The 21,102-nt window shown below is 34.5% G+C and overlaps 1 protein-coding gene across 2 annotated transcripts in view; it reads right to left on the bottom strand.

Annotated features, from left to right (window-relative positions):
• LOC143448454 (tripeptidyl-peptidase 2-like) overlaps positions 1-21,102 on the bottom strand; it is a 26,268-nt gene extending 5,166 nt beyond the window's left edge. For both annotated transcript variants that reach the window (XM_076948216.1, XM_076948217.1), the window contains exons 1-25: positions 20,879-21,102; positions 20,458-20,589; positions 19,694-19,789; positions 19,507-19,611; positions 16,532-16,656; positions 15,743-15,906; positions 13,914-14,068; positions 12,380-12,456; positions 9,596-9,723; positions 9,373-9,472; positions 6,877-7,025; positions 6,517-6,632; positions 6,287-6,377; positions 5,645-5,728; positions 5,056-5,171; positions 4,698-4,816; positions 4,518-4,624; positions 2,663-2,817; positions 2,341-2,457; positions 2,005-2,199; positions 1,715-1,852; positions 1,128-1,372; positions 933-1,011; positions 576-742; positions 386-482 (exon numbers count right to left, since the gene is read on the bottom strand). In XM_076948216.1, the coding sequence (XP_076804331.1) occupies positions 386-482; positions 576-742; positions 933-1,011; positions 1,128-1,372; positions 1,715-1,852; positions 2,005-2,199; positions 2,341-2,457; positions 2,663-2,817; positions 4,518-4,624; positions 4,698-4,816; positions 5,056-5,171; positions 5,645-5,728; positions 6,287-6,377; positions 6,517-6,632; positions 6,877-7,025; positions 9,373-9,472; positions 9,596-9,723; positions 12,380-12,456; positions 13,914-14,068; positions 15,743-15,906; positions 16,532-16,656; positions 19,507-19,611; positions 19,694-19,789; positions 20,458-20,589; positions 20,879-21,034 (3,213 nt within the window). In that variant the 5' untranslated portion in view covers positions 21,035-21,102. The remainder of the gene's footprint in view (positions 1-385; positions 483-575; positions 743-932; positions 1,012-1,127; positions 1,373-1,714; positions 1,853-2,004; positions 2,200-2,340; positions 2,458-2,662; positions 2,818-4,517; positions 4,625-4,697; positions 4,817-5,055; positions 5,172-5,644; positions 5,729-6,286; positions 6,378-6,516; positions 6,633-6,876; positions 7,026-9,372; positions 9,473-9,595; positions 9,724-12,379; positions 12,457-13,913; positions 14,069-15,742; positions 15,907-16,531; positions 16,657-19,506; positions 19,612-19,693; positions 19,790-20,457; positions 20,590-20,878) is intronic.

Below are 21,102 nucleotides of genomic sequence, written 5' to 3'. Positions count from 1 at the left end.
ACCTGTATTAGCCGAACATACTGCATTGATGAGATTTAAAGCTGTAGTGTAGCAATAACATAAAAAAATAGTTATGGGTCGCACTTGAATTTAAGCTGTGCAGAACAGGTCCCAACTGCCGTAAAACAATGCTGAGTTGTGACAAATGCCAAAAAGGCAAATATTAACATGCTTTGGCAGAGGTATGTGCTCTCTGGGTGCTTTTCTTGTTAACTTAACACATACAAGCATACACTCATTTCAGTAAAACGCTTTGGAAAATTGAAAAATCCAATGCCTAAGCTTTCAATAAACACAATAATTGTTTTACATCACTTTTGGACGTCCATATTACAAGTTCGAACGGTTGTCATAAAAATCTATTCATTTGATGAAATTGTTTTACCTTTGAGCTTTCCAGTACAACAAGCTTGGCAACATAAATTGGGATGTGTTCTGGATATTCCTTCTGTAGCTTTTCAAACAAATCCAACTGTTCATACCTGCGTGTTTACCATAAAATTTCGAAATTCAGAATCTTGTTCACAGAAGACAAATTTTTAAAGCACATTAAAAATACTTCAACAGTATTTTACCTGGTCATCCATAATATTTGGAGGTCTCGCATTTCTTCCTTTGATTTCTCTGCAAACTTTTTAACAGTTGCTAAGGTTGACGGTTGCTTGTTATTCTTTTTACCATTCTTGTAAGACTTAGACTTGGCGGGTTGATCAAGTAACACATAATTGATGCGATATGTGTTCTAAAAATGCAATGTATAATAAATCAGACACACATAAACAGAAGTTGAATTTATACAGTTAATTTACACAATGAATTCAATTTATACAGTGTTTCTAAGTATAGGCTACGATAACACACAAAAAAATTGCTATGAAATTTATTTTGAACATTGTCCTTGTATTACGAAACAGTTTTTTTAAGTTTCTTACCAATTGCTTCACACGATCACTTTTGGCTATGTTTAATGTTCCTGTAAGATATTGACCAGCAGAAATATGTTTGGGAATTCTATATAAGACAGCAGATAAAAACAACATTCACAATTCAGCATAAAAAAACAACTGAGTAGTGTCCAGTGTCCAAATCATTGGAAACGTGGAATTAAAAATAATGTAAATGCTCACTTTTCTTCTGACAAAGGTGCAATGTAGATAGGCATCACTTGATCAGGCTTCATATATGTGGAACCTAGTTTGCTGCCACCAATCAAAGCATCACGGTGGTTAGAAAATACATCAAGATTTACAGATGAAGACAGTTTTAGTTTAAGTGCAAGTGCAGCATCTTGAAGCCTCTGTAATGAATCTCTTGACTCCTGGGTGACTTGTAATCTCACAATGTAATCGCCTTTTTCAAGCTGAATGGAATACTAAAAAACATAAAAGATAAAGTTAAACAAACACACCATCAGGTTGGTGGCAGGGTGTTTAGAGCGCTGCTCGCTAGGTTTCCAGTAATACGACCGGTGGTCAACAACCAGTTGCGCTATCATTGTAATGCCATTGGGCAAGGCATTAACGATACTTGCTTTTGTTCAGTGGTCCTGGTGAACAATTCCTAAGTTGGACAAAACAACGCGATACGAAGGATATGCCCACGTGCACAAAGATTAGCTAGAGCACGGAAAAATCGTTGCTGATTTTTAAGTCAATAATGACCATACACTCTTTCGGTCTGTTCTGTTGAAGTTCTTGGCGCAAAAAGATCATACCTGGTTGGGGTAGGCATCTCCAGCACCAAGAAAAGATTTGTTGTTGTCAAACAGCAACCACAATTGACTATTGTACTCATTCTCATAAAGAAGATCAGATAAAAGAGGAAAAGAAATGATCACCTCTGTAGACTTTGACTGGATGTGAATGATTGTATTAGCCGATGAATCAATTAGTAGTTATTGCTCATTACTATTCAGTTAATTACAAAATTGAGTTACACAACATATGTTCTCACAACTTTTAAATATTTAACTGCAAACAACATTCACCAGATCATCTTACTAACCAAGTGAAAGCTATAAGTATTGACTAATTCATATACAGGTCGATCTCCACTGAGAAAGTCTCTGCTGGTCAGAGGCTTTATTGCATGCTCTGTTGGTCTTAGAGGCTGCACCACATGTTTCAAAGTTATGGCTGGAGATATCTCATCGCTCAGCAAACTTTTTAATTCCATCCGATGAATTCCATCAACAGCATGCTTCATAAAAACATTTTTAAGGTTTTTGAGTTGCGCAGATTTTACTTTTAATTAAATAAATACATTTAGCTATGGCACTAAAATTGGGATTCTAAACTAAAATTCTAAACCGACTAAAATTCCACAAGTCAAAATACTAACCATAGTTGTAACACAGCTTGAGGTTTTTATGCCATGAAATTGTACATCATATGACAAAGTGACATCACCAAGATTAGACCACCAGCGAGCCACACATAATTCAAGAGTGTTTCCACCCTAGAGAGCATAAAAGTATGCATATAATAATCATCAAAGACTTGCTGGTAAAACATGGACAGTGTTAGAGAAAGGTGCAGAAAATAGATAAATCCTACATTCTTATACAGTGCCCTCTATCGAAAAATGTAATTGTAATTTCATGCAATAGTATTGATAAGTTTAAATAATAAAACTCTTATTCAAGCAATGTCAAAAAACTTACTATTACAGGAAAGGTAATATCTGCTAAACCACCATGCGAAATGTTAACAAATTTATAGAATTGAGTCTCACGGAAAGCTCGTTGTGGAAGAAGTTGAACAGAGTGCACAACAAACCTTGCAGACTGATCAATAGAGTTGTTTTTCAAAGACAACTCTGTAGGAAGAAATATCAAAATATAAATTACTTTATTTTGTTATGTTGGAATCAAAATTTGCTTTTCAGCAAATTATAAATAACAGTATGTTAGAATACTGCACAAATTGAATATACCGTGGAAGCTCATTAATTGAACTTCAGTTAATTCAAAATGTTACATAACTTCACTAATCCCAGTAAATCACTTATTAAAATGCATGCAACATTATACTAATAACTCAAACTATCTAACTTAAGTAAGTCAGTTAAGTAAGTTTAAATATTTACATTATCAAGGAGTAGTGCAGGGCTACTCAACTATTTTTAGCAAAGGTCCAGTTATAAAAGTTGAAAATTTGCTTAGGTCCGTTATAACTCTCATGAAATAATTTACAGTCCTACAAATGTATTAAAATACGATATATAAAATAATATAACTTTCTGGATGGGTATTAATTTAATTTTAAAATTTCTGGATTTCAAAATATTAAATTCTCTGGATTTTTTAACACAACACATGAAATACGATATATACAAAATCCGGTAAAGCGATATTGGCAAAAGCAATCAGCAAAATTTATTTATTGTTCTGTTAGTTACAGCTAGTGGGAGAATTGGTATTTTTTATTTCTTGCTAGTTCTTTAAATCTTGGTTCTAAAGTAGTCGATCAAAGGCAGTGGCCAGTCGAAGGCAGTGGTGAAGGGTTTCATTGGTCATACAGATGCGAAATTTATTCTTTATGAAGTTCATGTTTGAAAACGGTGACTCGCAGCTGTGCATTGTGACGTCAACAAGGCTTGCTTGATTTATTTGAAATTGTGCTATTGTCTACTGTTTTTTTTGTTTTTGTAAATCAACGATAATGGATTTGGTTTTGTTAAAAAACTGGTGTCCTTTATGAAGTCACAAATATCATTGTGACTTCATAAAGTTTCTTTATGGGTTGCAATTAGCGCCTTGCTGATGATGGGCTTTATCCAGAAACAGCGTCGAAGGCTACATCTCCTTAGTCGAAACGCAAAACGCCGGATGCCCCGATTGACAAACGCCCTATTAACAAAAACCGCTAGAAGACTAGTTTGAGCTACCACTTACACACTCGCTGCTTAATTGAAGGAATAACAAAACTAATGATGAACGATTTCATTTGCGTAAATACTGAGACAAATAAGGTCCGGATTCAACACCGAAAAGGTCCGCATTCGGACCGCGGTCCGCCAGTTGAGTAGCCCTGGTGTAGTGTATTTTGTTACATGATTGAATTTCTGTATAAGTATCTATAATAGCCTAGGCAAGGTTGTGGGTACTAGGACAAAATGACTGTAACAGTTAGACATCATCATTGCTATGTTTAACGTTACTAATTGCTTATAAATCAAGAAAATTTTCTCTTTTGATCAAAAAAGGATCTACCAGCGATACCCATACACAAGCTTCCACTGTATTTTGTTTGATTGAAACTTAATAATGGACATTGGCAAGAAAATAGTTTAAGACAGGGATGTCCAACTTTTTATTATAGTGGGCCGCATTGTCACTTGAAATAATCCAGTGGGCCGCAGAACCTATTAATTTTCAAGAAAAATTGATGAAATTAACTACTTTAACAATATCAGTCATCAAAGTATTTGGAGTGAAAATGACTAGCGGGCCGCAGGTTGGACATCCCTGGTTTAAGACATCTTAAAGATTTAAGGTGTCTTAATGCACCCCATACCTGCCCAAGTTGCTCCGTCTGGCACATGAAAAAATCTTCGACAAATGTGACCAGGTTTGAATAAACTAGCTTCAAGTTTAAATTTGAAGCTGCTAGAAGCATCCACACTGTAGAGTTTTTTAAAATTGCAGATGACACGAAATGAAAACAACATGACCTGTTAAAGCAGCAAAAACATACATGTCTACTTTGATGACTGTAACAGGAACAGTGAATAGTGCACCCCGATGAGGAGAATCAGAATCAAATCCCTGAATTTCACCATAATGAGCTCCAGGATTCAGACCACGAGCATCAACCTTCATAAATGACAGAACACCTTTTTTGCTTTATTGCTTCTACTTCATTCCTTCTAACTACATTTTGTTTTTTCATACAACAACAGACCATTCTACAATGATAGAAGACACTAGCAATGTTATATTTATGTTTGAGATAAAAGCAACACATCGTTTGCTGAAAACCAGGGCATTTAAACAAACTGTTTGGTGACCCATAACACCATATTCGTTTCAAAGACACTCTTTACAAACAGTACCTTTACATTGAAGGTACGGGCAGTGTTCATTAGTTCTAAATATGATGGACAAGTTATCCATGACTGGTTGCAACATATCACCATATGGCATTTGAATTGGATTTTTTCCATTGAGCCTGAAAGACAATCATATCATAATTGACAAAATATCACCATAATTATAAATGCATTTATAAAATTTTGTTCTGTACAATAAATTTACTTCATGCATAATCGAGTGTCATGATACTACTTGAAAGCTAGTTTCTCCTTGTTACAGTACTGAAAATGCAAAAAGCTAAGGTGTGTTGGAAATATGACAAAAAATACTCCATTAATGCATTTTACTAACGAATAAAAATGTTGTAAGTTGTAAATGTATGATAGTCTTGAATATTAAATTTAACTACAGGTAAAATTAGAACATATATGATCGTGTTATAAATGCATAGTGATAGCATAGCAAGTACTGGCACGACATAAAGAAAATATTTATGGTAAAGTTTTAATGAAATTCCACAGAATACTGACCGACTGGAAAAGATCTGAAGATATTGGTGTCATGTTATGAACTACTAAAAAATTGAAGTGAAAGAAGATAAAAACACACCTGCTGAAGAATGATACTTTGGTTCTACTGTAATGATATAGTTTTGAGGTATGATGCTTTCAGCTGTTGATCGCAGATAGATTCCTAAAAACAAAATGCTTGCAAGATATCAGTGAGGTCCTAAGCCTGAATGCATCATTTAAGCAGTGTTTCCTAATATGGTTGATACTGCCCATCTACAGGCAATAGAGCCTTCCAGCATGATGCCAACACAAAATCCGTTACAATGCTGTTACCGATAAAGTCAAGGCAAATAGAAGAGACCGCTTTTTAAAGAAACAAGGTTTTTCACGTTAATGTGTGCCTGGCAACGATTGTCCTAATTTGGACATTATGAAAAGTAGGTTTAAATCGAAACAAATTAAGGTTAGAAACGCAATAAGTTCAAAAGTAAACGACCTGTCTCCGTATCAACATGCCTATGCTTAGTTGTTCTTTACTCCCTGATACCATTAATTTGAAAAAAAAATGGTTTTATTTATATTTTCGTTTTTCAAACAGGTTTCAAAAATCTGCATCGTTTTGTGAAAGGGTTAGGAATTCTTTTCCGAGCTACGTAGGCGCTGGTACAAACATTTCGGGAAACACTGTGCTACAGAATGTACAACATTTCCACACATTATAAATAAAGTTTGAGCAAACCTTTATTTGATCTTGGTAATGAAACTGTGTATGAAATTTTATTATCAGGAAGATCTTTATACTTAGTCATATAGTCAAAGCATCCATTAACCTGAAACAAATAAAGGATGAACAATGTGACAAACCTAAGAAAAGCTGACGAATTAGCTGGCGCTAAATGGTGAGTAGAGTAAGTGGGCTTGATTACTGTAATTACAATACCACTTCTGTATTTAATGTACATGTTCTACCTGGATTAGACCACGACCTTGAGCAAACGGTTCTATATAGTCTTGTTTTAAAGCAGTATTTTCTAATGCCCTTCTCACACTATAGGCAGTGTAGGGAATGCCAAGCGCGTGCAAGCCTACAAATAAAAAATAATTAAAAATTAAAACCATTGGATGTCACTATACTAATCGACAGCATAAATGACTGGACTTACACATCAACCAAGAATATCTAAGAACCATTAAATAAAGAAATAATACTGTTATATTACATTTTGACTGAGTTAAGTTGGTAATTTGAAGCACAATTAGAAAAAGTAGCTAAAACATCAGGCAACAATTCATTTCATCGATTTCACAGATTTTTGTTTTCCATTTTACCAGACAAGATCAGAGCAATGGATCCACAAGCATTAGGTGATGACATCGAAGTGCCATTCATCAACTGGGTGCCTTGTAGAGTCCAGTTTGGTACAGATGTGATTGCTCCACCAGGTGCCGATATGCAAACTCCCATCATTCCATTTGAACTAAACAGTCAGATACTAATCATTTGAACTATTGTAAATCTAATTGGTTCCCGGTCATGTAAATACTCTTTCGGACTTCAGTTACACTGGAGGGACCACACTGGAAATGTCGAGTAGAGTGCGGGCCACATTAAGAAATCAAGGATGAGTTTAGCTTACCATAGTTATGTCAAATACTGTAAGTTATCCTTAATCTCATGTGCAGTCCGAAGCTAGGTTTTGTCGTTTAACATTGACTGTATGCTTTTGGCATCCTTTTCTACCTTAGTGTACCAGAAATGGCGTAGTCAGTAGCACACATTAATATCCAAATGCTTTCATAAGACAACTGCAATCAATGAGCATTAGCCAAGGCCATTTCATGTCAGGTCTGCGTAATTACAAGTTATGATCATGCTTTTGATGTTAACTCGTCATTTATTAAGGCACATTGATTGATTGTTGTCACAACACAATCAAACTATGCTATTCAGATGCAAACGTTGGTGCAGCAACCCTTGTTAGCTGCTTTTGGTTTGATTATAATAATCGGAGCAGGATTTACAAATGTTCGATTTCTTTATTTTTTGTGCTTATTTAAGACAAAATCAAGTACACAGATCAAACAAGAAATATTTTACCACATTGGAAATGATTCAATCGCATCAATTGACAAAACCTTCCTAAATTAAGCGTAATCAGTTCAACACACTTCTGGAGACTTGTTGTTGCTGCCTATGTATACGTGTTTTAACAGTTGTCTCAAAAGTGGGCTTGAGACCAGTTTTTCACCTCCTAGCACCCTCCATTTGAACCAAAACGCACCAGAAACGGCCTGGTGTTGAACACTCTACTTTTGGCAAAAATTTGACGTCTAAAAACCTAGCTATTAAAAACTTTTCCGGTTGAGATGGACACGCTAACTAATTAAACTGAAAATATGTAGGCTATATATAAATTTAAGAAACAAAACTTATAGAAATAAAATTTAAAAAAGATGAGGGTTTCAAGTAGTATCAAAAACATGAAAAATACTCCTCACTAATAAGGAGGTAAAAAAGTCTTAAGAGCATTTTCATAATGTGACGGTGACCGACTTTTTATTGTTATAAATCAGTGGTTCTAAAGTTAGAGTGCAGCAGCACACTACTGTGTTGTGAGAGATTTCAAGGTGTGCCCTGAATGCTTTGAAAAGTATGCCCAATTTCTACCTTTTTCAGTATATTTGTTAATTTATTTGACAAGAAGGTTAGTGTAACGTGTGTCAAACAAAAACGCGATATAAAACGTTTACAGTAGCACCTCTTCTGCATCAGGATCAAAACCATAAGCAATGCTGCAACTACCATAGCATTATTGTGTTCAAAGTTTATGGGGGTTGAACCGTGTTAAGCCTGTAGTGTGTATAGTAAAATAAAAACAGAATATTGGATGGCACTCTGGGGTTAGCTTTTATTTTTAATTTCTTCACACAAACTTTCGCAAGCATCAGCTTGCTTCACCAGGTGTACTAAGAGATGTACAATTTCAGTACAATTGTTGAAACATTGGGCCATTGTGACAATGGCCCTAAAGTTAATTTCTACTATATTATTTCATTTGAAGCAGCGCTTCCTTAACTTTGTAAAGTAGCGACACAAAACATAATGATCATGCATATGAGACAAATTAACACTTCTAAAAACTACCATATCTATTCATTTGTAATTGCAGCATTTTTATCATAATTTTTCGTTGCTTACTATGGAGGGCTGCTTCTATATTTTATCTAACTGATATTTTGTAAGACACTTTTTGTAGGCCATACTTTATCAACAAAATTCTTTCTCTTTTTTCTTCTCTATGTCATTCTATTGTCATAAACCAGTGGTTTCCTACTTGGGGTCCGTAAAAGTGGATCAAGGGATCCGTGAGTTAAGTTAGGGGAAACGAATTATAGCAGCTTAGGGGTTAGCAAGTAGGAAAAGATAGAAACTAGAGAGTAAAATATTGCCAAACCTTACTGTAGACTAGTGTAGAGTATGTTCCAGTGCACTTTACTTTAAGATTACATGCTGATTACAGTCACGGGAGACTTACAAACAAGGGCGACTTATATTCATTTTTAGCATCAATACATGCGGCTTATAATCGAGTGGGCTTAAAATCAAGCAACCTTAGTATTTATCACAGTGCGATCTTTAACAATGTACTGCTTGAAAGTCTAAAACATAACAGATTTAGATTAAAAATAAACTACAAAGTGGTTTTATAACCCAACCTTTGTGCCTTCAGTTTTTAGAAGTGATGTGTAGGCTTTATTACTGTGCCAAAGCCATATGCTAAGAAAGATTGAGAATCACTGGTATAAATGCTAAGCTATACAAACCATGGTCCTCTAGATGACCAAGTGTACTGATTTGGTGGAAGCCTTTCAGACATTGAGTATTCAGCCATCATCATATCAGATGATACCCATGCACCAACACCTGCAATATTCATTTCAAAAGTCAAATATTTAAAATAAAACAGAACATAAAAATCACAATCCTTGTTAATTGCAACTAAGTGCACTTGTTAACCTCAACCCTGTTAAATGCAACATAACTTACCAATAATATTTTGTGTGGTTCCACCAGGTGAACCTACCGTTGATAAGCATGGGCCATTGTTGCCAGCACTGGATACAAATATCAAATTGTGTTTTGTAACGGACTCCTCAATTGCTTCACATATTTTTCTACCAATTACAATGCATAAGCGTCAACATTAACATCATAATACAGCGACAAAATACAAGTTTTACACACAGTTTATAACCATACCCAGCCTAATATTACGTGAAAATACTCTATAAGCAAATGCTAAGCATAGTTAAACTGGTCAACAGCAACTTTTAAACGGAGATGCGATTACGTGATTCTTTAAGGGTTTTTCATTCTGAAAATGCCCTTATTTTTTTTCTAGCACATCAGGTTTTCGGGATATTTGCATTTTAAATATTTAGTTGTTATGCTATAATATTAAAGGGAAAATCTTTTGCCAACCTTTTTCAAAATAAGTGATATATTGAGATTTTAATCAATATTATAGCAACTTATACTGTTCAATTTATTTGTGCCATATTTTGTTAGACTGCTATTCTGCATTTTTTTATGTCAAAAAGTGCAAGAACAATCCTGACCTGTTTTGTTATATTTGTGGTAGTTTTACAATCAAAGGCAAGCAACGAGGCATCACTTCAGATATCAAAAAGATGTACAAATTGTACTTTGGCTGCCCATTAGGAGACCAAAACAAAAAGTGGGCACCACATCAGGAATGTACAACTTGTTCAACTGGTTTACACAATTGGCTACACAAACGAACGTCATAGATGCATTTTGCTGTTCCCATGATATGGTGAGAACCAAAAGACCACATTCAGCACTGATATTTTTGCCTGTCAATGTAAAAGGGTTTTCTTCAAAAAGCATAAGTAAAATTGCATATCCCAACTTAGCAGCGAGGAGATTCAGTAGATTCAGCAAGGACACATGTACCACATGATACTTCACTGTCCCGCTTCCTCCTCATGGAGGTCTTGAATCAGTTCCTGATAAAGTTGAAGATAGTGCTGCTGAACGAAGTTCCACAGATTCAAGTAACTATGCTGAATACGAACCAGAAGAAAGTTCAAAACCAATTCTGTTTTCCAAGAAACGTTGAAACGACCTCATAAGAGATTTGTCTCTTTCCAAAGAAAAATCAGAACTGCTTGCATCAAAATTGAAAGAAAACAGCTTGTTTGAGAAAAATGTAGTAATAAGTCATTACAGAAAGCGAAACTTGGACCGGGCCACAGCATTCACAGTAGACGGACCTCTTTGCTACTGCCTCAACATTACAGACTTGTTTCAAAAATTGGGGGAAACACACATTGTTGATGAGTGGCGGCTTTTCATTGACTCTTCAAAGAGAAGTTTGAAAGCTGTATTGTTGCACAATGGAAATATAAAACCATCTATTCCTATAGCACATTCTGTTCACCTGAAAGAATCTTATGAAATCACCAAAGTCCTTCTGGAAGCTATTCAGTACAATGCTTACAAATAGAGTATTTGCGGAAGCCTCAAAGTCGTCAGCATCTTGATGGGAATGCAGGAAAGATTACCGAAACACTGCTGCTTCCTGTGATTGTGGAACAGCCGTGCTACCAAAGAGCATTATATTAGAAGAGACTGGTCTGTAAGAGAATCGTACTTAACTGAAGTGGCTAACGTCGAAAACATTCCTTGCCACCACTGCATATCAAGCTGGGTTTGATGAAGAATATTGTTAAAGGAATGGGAAAATACAATTCTAAAGTGTTCACATTTCCCTGAAAAACGTTTTCTAGCATAAGCCAAGCAAAACTAAAAGGAAGCTTCGTGGGCCCTCAAATTAAAGAAGTGCTAAAGGATCCACATTTTAAAAATCATTGTCTTTTATTGAATTTCATGCTTGGCAAGCATTCAATTAGTTGTGTGCCAACTTTTTAGGAAATGCGAAATCGCCTTCTTTTCAGGCAGGAGTTGATGATTTGCTTGAAGCTTACAGAAAGATAGGTTGCAGCATGTCCCTTAAAATGAATTTTCTGCACTCCCACTTGAACTACTTTCCAGAAAACCTTGGTGCAGTTAGTGACGAACAAATGAACGATTTCACCAGGACATTCAAGCTATGGAAGCTCGTTACCAAGGTTTTTGGAATGAGGGAATGATGGGGGACTACTGCTGGATGTTATATGGTGATGACCCCAGTCATGTTCACAAAAGAAATCATATCTAAACATTTTTAAGTGCCATGTATCATAGCTGTGTATTGTTTTTAATGTTTTTTTCTGAAAACACAAATTTGACGATATCTTGAAAATGTGATGTGCTAAAGAAAAACTAAATGCAGATTTGGAATCAGAGCAAAAAAACACATCTCAAATAATGTACTCGTGTTCTCGTTAAAATAAATGAAATTTTGTTGACCAGTATAATTATTGCATAATAATAATTAAAAAAACAAACATAATTATAATACTTGAGCATAATTGGCAAAGCCAACCATGTTTATTTGCACACACACTAATAGGTATCTCTATTATTGCAAGTACACATCTGAAATACTGATACTTGCTTTTTAATTTCTGTACAACTGTATGACACCGTTTCTATTTTTATTGCTGTTTTATTTTCATACAACCTTACCTTCTTTGTATATTTGATAGTTTGAGAATGTTAGGTTAAGGATAACTTGAGCATCAAAAATGCAGACTGCTGAAGCATAACCTTGACTTATCTCAAAATTTCATATGCTTATAAAAAGAAACATGTAGCTAAATATTATAACAAACTTTGGTAGCAGTTTTACTGTAATAAACTCACCCACTACAGGGCCAGTGGCTTGCTTCTCCATAACTCAAATTAGCAAGATGACAACCATGACGAACTGCTTCAGTCACCTAAATTCACATACATATTAACATATAGTCCAATACACTGATCAAACATCACCAATCTTCAAAAGAATTGAAGAACTGCATTAGTATGGTATGGTATGGACTGAATTTTAAACTATTGTATATTCCTGTCATACAAAAACATTTTTTCATTCTATAAATTTTTGCTATATACACGGATGGATTTATTTACATGATGTATTACGTTATAAACGAAATGGACCAAAAAATTTATCAGAACTTTATATGATACTGTATACATTACAATGGATTTGCTGTACCCTAGTCAAAAATGAGCTTAAAAGAATGACTAACTATCCACACAAGAATTCTTATCTAGTATGTACACTGTACAGTTAACCAATATATCTGAAACCGTTTCACACCATGTCTACTATAATAATTTTATGTTCCTAGTTTGAGTAATTTTAATCATTGCAATAGCAGCATAGTTGCACTACAACACTACTGAATTAAGAGAAAACAGAAATTGACCCAAGAAATACCAAGTTAAGACCACTGTGAAACATATCACAATGAGTAAACATGGTAGACAAATCACATTTGCAAAGTTCAAAATATTAAATGAAGCAGGTTAAATAATGTAGAAACATCATTGAATACTATACTATCATGCTAGGGTAAAACCAGGGTCAAACTCTTCATCTAAAGAAATCGAATCAGGGTTAAAGTGAGGAGCAAGTGCTGCCAAAATTAAATAACAAAATTTGGCATTAAATATGATGAAGACTTCTGGGATGGAAAACTTCACTGTTAAATCGTAGCTAAAGTTACATTATCGACTTATCTAAAAGTTCACATATTAGGAGCATGATATGGTTTTCACATAATTACAGTTGGCTTTTCTGTAATGCAATGTAAAAAAGCAAATGAAACTTATCATATCATTATAAAAACTTTTGATCTATCAGCACCACATCAACTATCTTTTCTTGCAAAAACATAACGGGATCAATCAGAATTTATTGTTAGCGTTCTGAAATATCAATAGCAACAACAAATATAATTCGTTAAAAATAGCAATTTTTTCGTACTTTAGTACGTTTGAGAATAGTGTTTTGGGGATTTTTGAAACTAATTTTACGCAAGCAATTATATAAAACAAACATGTATCAATTCAAAACTTTAATCAAACAGAGCAAGGCATGTGAAACTGATTTTTCTTTCTGCAGTTGGTGCAAGCTGCAAAACGAATTGGAAGCTACTGGTTACAATTATGTTTGGTTCTAGACCACCATACAAGATGTTCTAATACTTGATGCAAACGGTTGCAGTTTTGGAGATAATAAATGCTAACAACTAATTATTGCTAGAGAGTTCTTTGTCAGGAACGCTTACTGACTGCACTTATGACATATGTGGCACCGTTGCTTTAAGGTTTTAACCTGTCTTAGCACTACTTTAAGTTTAAATATATTGATTTAAAAAAGTTTACTAACACCCCGAATCAGGCCAGTTCCAGTTTCCATTGTTGCCAGTCTAGAATCTCCTATTTTAATGGCAACAATTTGTGCTCCTGGCGCAACACCATTTTGATGAGGATTATTTGCAAAATAACCAGCCGTGATTGCAGCCACATGAGTCCCATGAGATCCTAAAAATCACCAGTACCATTAATAAGATAAAATCATACCTTCTAAGATACTAAAAAAGTTGAAAAATTCACAACTAACTTAATTGTTAATCTAATTCATACCCAAGTCAGTTCAAAGCAAAAAAGGAAAATCAGTTTTACTGTAAAAATCTTTTGTACACTTGCAAAGAAAGACAATGTTCTTTTGAGTGTAATAAGTATTTCGCCAAAAAATACACAACATTGTTTATCAATTCAGTGTTAATAGTACTCAGTAGTTTAGGCATTTCAATCAATTCTACAATGAACAAAAATGGGCAAACTTTGGCAAGAACCAAAAGAATAAATTAGGGTAATTATAAACCTCAAGCTAATATTCTTCCATTTTATGCAGAAGTCCGCTTTAGAATGGACATGATTACAAGAGGTGCATAATTTGTAACACAAAATAAATAAAACCAAACATAATTATCTGAAGACTTCAGGCATTATTCATTGGGTTTTTCAGACAAAGCTTTCCTTTGCTGCACTGGCAAGTTGCTTTCTCCAAATGAAAACTTAAATTTAAATAAGTGCCTCCATTTTTTATATAAAATAATCTTATATTTTTTGCTGTAAAAAGTTGCTACATGGCTAATTTTCAGGGGAAGGTTTAGTTACTTATTTCAGTATCATTAATATTACCAATATTATTATTATATTAATATTACCAATATACAGTACATATCCGCATGAAAAAAAATAAGCCATATTGAAAAGAAAAGTTAGCTGATAAACATTAAGACTATACTATGTCATACCAAGATTACTGAGTACCAAGCTGAGTACTACGTGCTGCCTTCTGCCATCACTTGGGAGGCAGGGATTATGTTATGCAAGAAGTCTAACATTCAGCTAGAGCCTACTTTTGGGGATGGTTGTGTTAAAAAGATTTTCTCGTTCATGAAGCCAGGCTTAATTTCACGTTTACGGTGAACCGCAACACCCTTAACTGTGAGAAACTATATGCTGTGTAGCTTTTCACGCAAATAAAACAAATTGATGGTCTTACAAAAGCCACATTTAATTGGTCATAGCCAGACACCGACTAAAAACCCTCCCACTCTTTCGAAAAAGCGCACAACCTTTACATTTAACGAGGATGCCAAATCATGTGATTAAAATAGTTAAGAACAAACACGCAAAAAGCGGTCATTGGTAAAAACGCTTCAAACAACAACAAAAAAAGATGATAACCAATCACACAATACGTGAGGAACAAAGTCCGTAACAGTTGTACTTAAAAAAAGAATCTTTTGTAATTAACTAGCCTGGTTATGTTTCAATTAATGGCATTGTAAACAAAAAAGATATTGGGTTAATCATATTATTGAACAAAAGAACAATTGTTCCCTGGGAGCCATACACATGCTTTATTGATTCCAGAAAAAAATGACAGATGCGAAAATAAGTTTTCTCAAACAACCTTGTTGATACCCTTTTTAGGGTATTAGTAGTCTAAATCAGCTTCAAGTTAGACATTTATTTATTTTTGCCCTTGGCGGTATATGTATATATATATCCTTCTACCTCCTACAAGCCATTTGACTGTGATTGTCAAGTTGTCATCACAAATTTACACTTCTGTGTTATGTGCTTAATACATGATGATCATATTTCAGTAACAAAAAAATTGTATTAAATAACTTTTTTCACCTCCATTGGCGACAATGCACAAAATATTGCCGTCTTCATAAACATTGACTGAAAAATTCAACATCGTTGAACCACCAAATGAAGCATACTGCTGTGATTCCCTGTAACTCGAAAGCAGTGGGCAAGACTGAAGATCACCTCGCATGCTAATGTCAACACAAGCTCTGCAAAAAGTTGTACATCAAATAAGAGAAATTTGAACAACAAAACCCAACACCAAGAAGTTTTGCTAATTTAACTATATACAGTAACTGTTAAAGGAATGCAAATAAAAACATTATAGTGAATAACCAAACTGCCAAAATAAAATCAATTTATGGAAGTACATGTAACCTCAAAAAACACAAACGAAAGTAATAATATTAAACAGAACTTAACAATATAATTTATACAATGGAATCTGAACCATACCGTTCCTAGGATATTGTGTCAGACAATGTTAAGTAAGGTTTCTAACATAATAAGGTGAGATGCAATGTATTAAAATAGATAGAAGATCTGTAACAGTAAAATTTCATAAGATGGTAAAAATTTTGGATGAATATAGTCTGGAATAACGAGATCCCACTGTTTATATATCTTAACCAAAGGTTGAAATAATATATGTCCAGATTGCCATCCTCATTGTATAGACACAATAAATGAGCAACACAACTTAGTAACAAATTACTAGCATTTAGTAGCATGGCAAACACCAGGAAATAACCTAGACCTTTTTTATTTCATACACAAAAAACTCGAATAAAATTGTCACTATCAGTTTGAGAAATACTGAATAACAACACTTACTGAAAAGTTACTCCATCATGGAACACAACACAGTCAACAGTTTGACCAAATTCTTTCCAAGATTTATCAAGTTTATCCAATGTATCAACTTGAGTTTGTAAATTTTCTTTTTGAATTTTTTCTTCCTTTATAAAGAAACGTATAAAGTAGGATTAGTTAAGAAAAAATTGCAAAACATTTCCTGATATAGATATTACAGTCAACACTGTTTAATTGAACCACTTGCAAAAGCGTAATGCTTTCCATTGAACCTGAATCCAAATCCATTTTCCTGTACAATATTCCCAACTTAGGACCACCCCATGACTAAGTTATAATTTAACATTATCTGCTTTTTCTGACTTGACTTTTCCGCTATTTATAAGTCATTGTAAACCTACTTTTGAAGGTTAAAAGTTAAGGATGTACTGACGGCAATGTTAAACATCGGAAGACTGAAATTTCAGCCACTTTACCAATGCATTGGCTTTGGTTCGTTTTTGCCGATGCACCGGTCAATGTTTTGTACAACCTTCGACTTTTTGTTTGGAACTGCTTTTCCGCCTTTTATTAGCTCTTTTAACAAAGAGCATTTACTCGTATCGAAACAAAATTTCTGAAACTTTTAACGAAAAAGGTCTACCGAATATACTGGTGTATATAACGTGTGTCAAATAATGAATTATCACAACCAGTCCAGTAATGAGTTATCAAAACTCTGCGATATTATATAAACACTGTTTATATAATATCTATGTATACATTGCATTGTATTCGACTCTTTTCCTCGAATGTCTTCGGCGAAAAGATAATGTAGCACGTTGTTGCCAAGACAAGCAGATAAGAGGCTTTGTTTCGTGAAAATTTTAACCGCGTTCCTACTGAGGCATTGTTTATATTAAAGTGATAGTTATAAAACGTGGTCGACAAAAAACTGTATGAAACACTTCAAATCATCAATGGCAAACCGTGACATTGATCTTATTCTTTTCGTACAAAGATATTCATATCAAATGGTGAAGTGGTGAAGAAATTCATCAGTATTCACAAAGTAACAAAACTAAATATAAAAATAGGCTATGAATGCAACAACATTAGTAACGAAAGTTGAATGCCAGCCAAAAACCAAATCAATTACTGGTACGTCGACGCTTATGATTTTCAATGACACTTCAACAGACTAGAACAATTACTTCGCGTGTAAAATTCTTAAATTTTGTTGTTTAAAGATGATCACATGTGGTGCAATCTCTTAATCGTAAGAACAGAACTCGGATGATGAAACATAAATTTTCTTTCTAGATTTTTGCTCAGGCGTATAAGCGCCCTCTCGGTTTTTGGCCCAATATTTTCGTCAAAAAAGACAAATTGCACATCAAAGACTGGAGACTTAAAGTAGCGGTCAGTCTAAACACCTGTTATTAGCAGTGCGTACAGGGTTTTAATTCAATTTTGCTTAAGCGAACGCTAAGAAATGTTAAAGGAACACAATCTATTAGAAATTAACCGGTAATTGCTAATTTTCTGCTGTATTTACAGAAATGTAAATTTTGAGAGACCGCTGATGAATTTTAAGTTTCGGTCTCAAAAAAACATATTAACGAAATGCTGTGCGAGTACGAAAACATACAGGTTTGCAACTGCAAAAGCGGCAAGTTAGCTGTCAAGGGAAAAGGTCACAAATATCGGTCAATGCCGATGTTGAGAAGGGCCGATACATTGGCAACATTCATAAAAACCAGCATCGTTACATCTCTAATAAAAATATGTTGATTCCGAAACTGCAAACAAAATACTTCGACCTTTTTTCGCTTGCAAGTTATGTGCAAAAGTCTTTTTATAAAATTGTGCGAGGAGCTCGTATGACGTCGCTGTATTGGTTGTGTGTTTAAAGACATATCAGATCAACGCAAAGTGTTGCTGTTGAAAGAAATCTTTTAGCAAACTTTGTGAACATGTTGGGCAGCTTTTTTTACAAACGCACGTTATTCAATAACCGACTGATGATATGATGCGTTTTACTGTAATTGGACAAGTGCAATCTGTATGGACATGGTGATGACAACCATACAATGTGAATGGAATATCTTCATTTTGTCATGGTTAACTCTGCCAAGAGAGTTTGTTTGTTTGATTGTTTGTCTGTTAACAACATTACTCAAAAACCTGTTACCCTGCATTCGATCGAACTCTCAGGATAGTTCAGCCATGATACGACAAAGAAATTGATTAAATTTTGGGGAGATAAACCCAACGGGGGCCACATGGTGAGCAACCAAACCATCCCAGGCCATATCTACTCTTAACATTGTAAAAAATAGGGGAAAACTCATCCTGCAAGAAAAAAATACTGTGATGCAAGGTTTTCAAAATTTTTATTAATTTCGATGCCAGAACCAATTTGCTATTATGAATTCAAAGTTTTGTTGTTTGGTAGTTTTAAGAGTTAAGTAAGTAAAGGTGAAGAATACAAAGCTCATGTTAAAATAGTTATTTCTGCTTTCGTTAATAACCTAAAAAAAGCACAAAAAGTAAATGCAAGCTTCAGTTTAGTTCCATCAAATAAAACAGAAATGTATTGCTTAAAGCAATAGGGCATTCCTGCCAATGTCGCTTGAAAGTTATCAGCTGCCTTGGCGAACAGGTGCACTCCTTGACTGTCTTCTAGTTTACATTTAATTAAGTTTTTCTTGTTCATGATTAGATTAACAAGGAAGTCCATATTAGGTTTCAGTTAAAGCAAAAAGTGCAGTAAATCAAACATTATAAGGTAATCTGACAAGTCACCGCCAATCTTTACAGTTTACATTAGATGGTACGTTGCATCCGTTACCATTACACTTGATTTTATTTCTTAACAGACAATGCAGTGCTGCAAGAAAGTCTTCTTCTCAAGACAGAGATTACATTTAAAAATAAATGATCCAAAATTTTGTGTGTTTTAGTTTCTTTGATACGCATCACTTCTCATACACCCCTCAGAACAAATAACAAACCATTAAAATTTCACTTTCTTTCCTCTTGATCTCATATAACTTGGATAAAGTCTTTGCTGTCATCTTTTTGTGATATGGATCCCACAAAGTTTCCTTGTGTTCTTTCTGTTACAAACAAAATAACTCATGTGCAAAATGTTGATTAGTATACGGATCATACACCCACATAAAAGATAAACCATAATACCTGTAATCTGTCTTTTAAGCCCTTAGGGTATATTTCCCAAAGGTTCTTCATTCCAATATGATACTTTCCACTAGGATTGCTCCAGTTTCCTGGAATCTATTCAACAACCAATTTAAACGAAGTGTGAGTTTTTTGGTTTCATTCATTGTATTTTTGATCCTTGTGTAACTGTACCATATTTACTTATGATTACTTTGAGAAATTATGTTATAGTTTCCTTGGGTACATTTCTTCAGCACAAAACTAATTCATTTCTCTGATATGAGTCGTACTATTAAAACTACCAAGTTCTGTAAGACTTTTCTGTCCTTTCTGTTCTCATTAGAACATACGTGTCAAACTCCCGGCCAGCGAGATCATTGTACAGTATAACTTACTTTTTTCAAGCAAGACACAAGATTATAACAAATCGCACAATACAGCAGCACAGCAGTTGCTCCACCATACGATAGATTTATTCTAACGCTTGTAATCTGGGCTGCTTTTTTCTTTATTGTTTGTTAATTCTTTAATGCTTTTGCAAGGAGATGAATGAAACATAATGATGTAAGAGAAGAATAATTCTAAATAGCCAAGTCAAAAATCGTCAAAAACATCAAAAATTTGGTGTTGTTTCGCTGCCTGTTTCAATTCATGTACTCGTGTCACGCAACGTTCAATTAAGTTTTATCCTTATACAGCCCGCGGCGTTAAATAAGTTTTGAGTTTTGGCCCCTGGTGCGATTGAGTTTGACACCCCTGCATTAGAACATCTTGACCCTTACCACCAATTTTCTTCCTGTGATTCCAATAATGCAGCCTTCTGTATTTGGTGTAGCCACAGTAGACATGTCAACATCTCCACTGCCAGTGGTATCGATGATGTCAATAATCTTTGGCCTTCCATCTGATGTAATCTATATTACAATAACACATTTTACAAAAATTAGCAGAAATTATGTATTAGAAATGAAAATGAGCAGTGATGGTGCAAGCCAGATATTTACAAGCTAACACATCTAATGGTGTATCCACATTAATTAGCATACCGGTATATATATTTATTCATTTATTGACATAGTAACATTTGGGGAAAATGTGACCTTTGAAAAAAATGTGTAAACTGAAATGAAGCCACCAACTTGGATAAGTTTTCCTGCTTCTGGCCTAGGCCTATATACCAGTAACACCCAAATAATTCCCTACCTGAAGTCCTGGTGCCCCAGGGTCAACTCCAGTGTCCAATATGGCAATAGTTATTCCTCTTCCATCATATGCAGGATATTTTTTTAAAAAATTTACAGCTCCAGTTTCTGCTTTGGGAACCATGCAATGGTGTGGAAAGTCGTTATCAACATTCATTATAACTGTTACATAAAATCTAAGTGAAAAGGTACAAACAACACCCTGAAACTCAGATGTAAGTTTTC

The sequence above is a fragment of the Clavelina lepadiformis genome, chromosome 3 (assembly GCF_947623445.1).
Source record: "Clavelina lepadiformis chromosome 3, kaClaLepa1.1, whole genome shotgun sequence".
Taxonomy (NCBI): Eukaryota; Metazoa; Chordata; class Ascidiacea; order Aplousobranchia; family Clavelinidae; genus Clavelina; species Clavelina lepadiformis.
The sequence above is the reverse complement of the archived record's forward strand: the minus strand, read 5'-3'. Positions and strand labels throughout refer to the sequence as shown.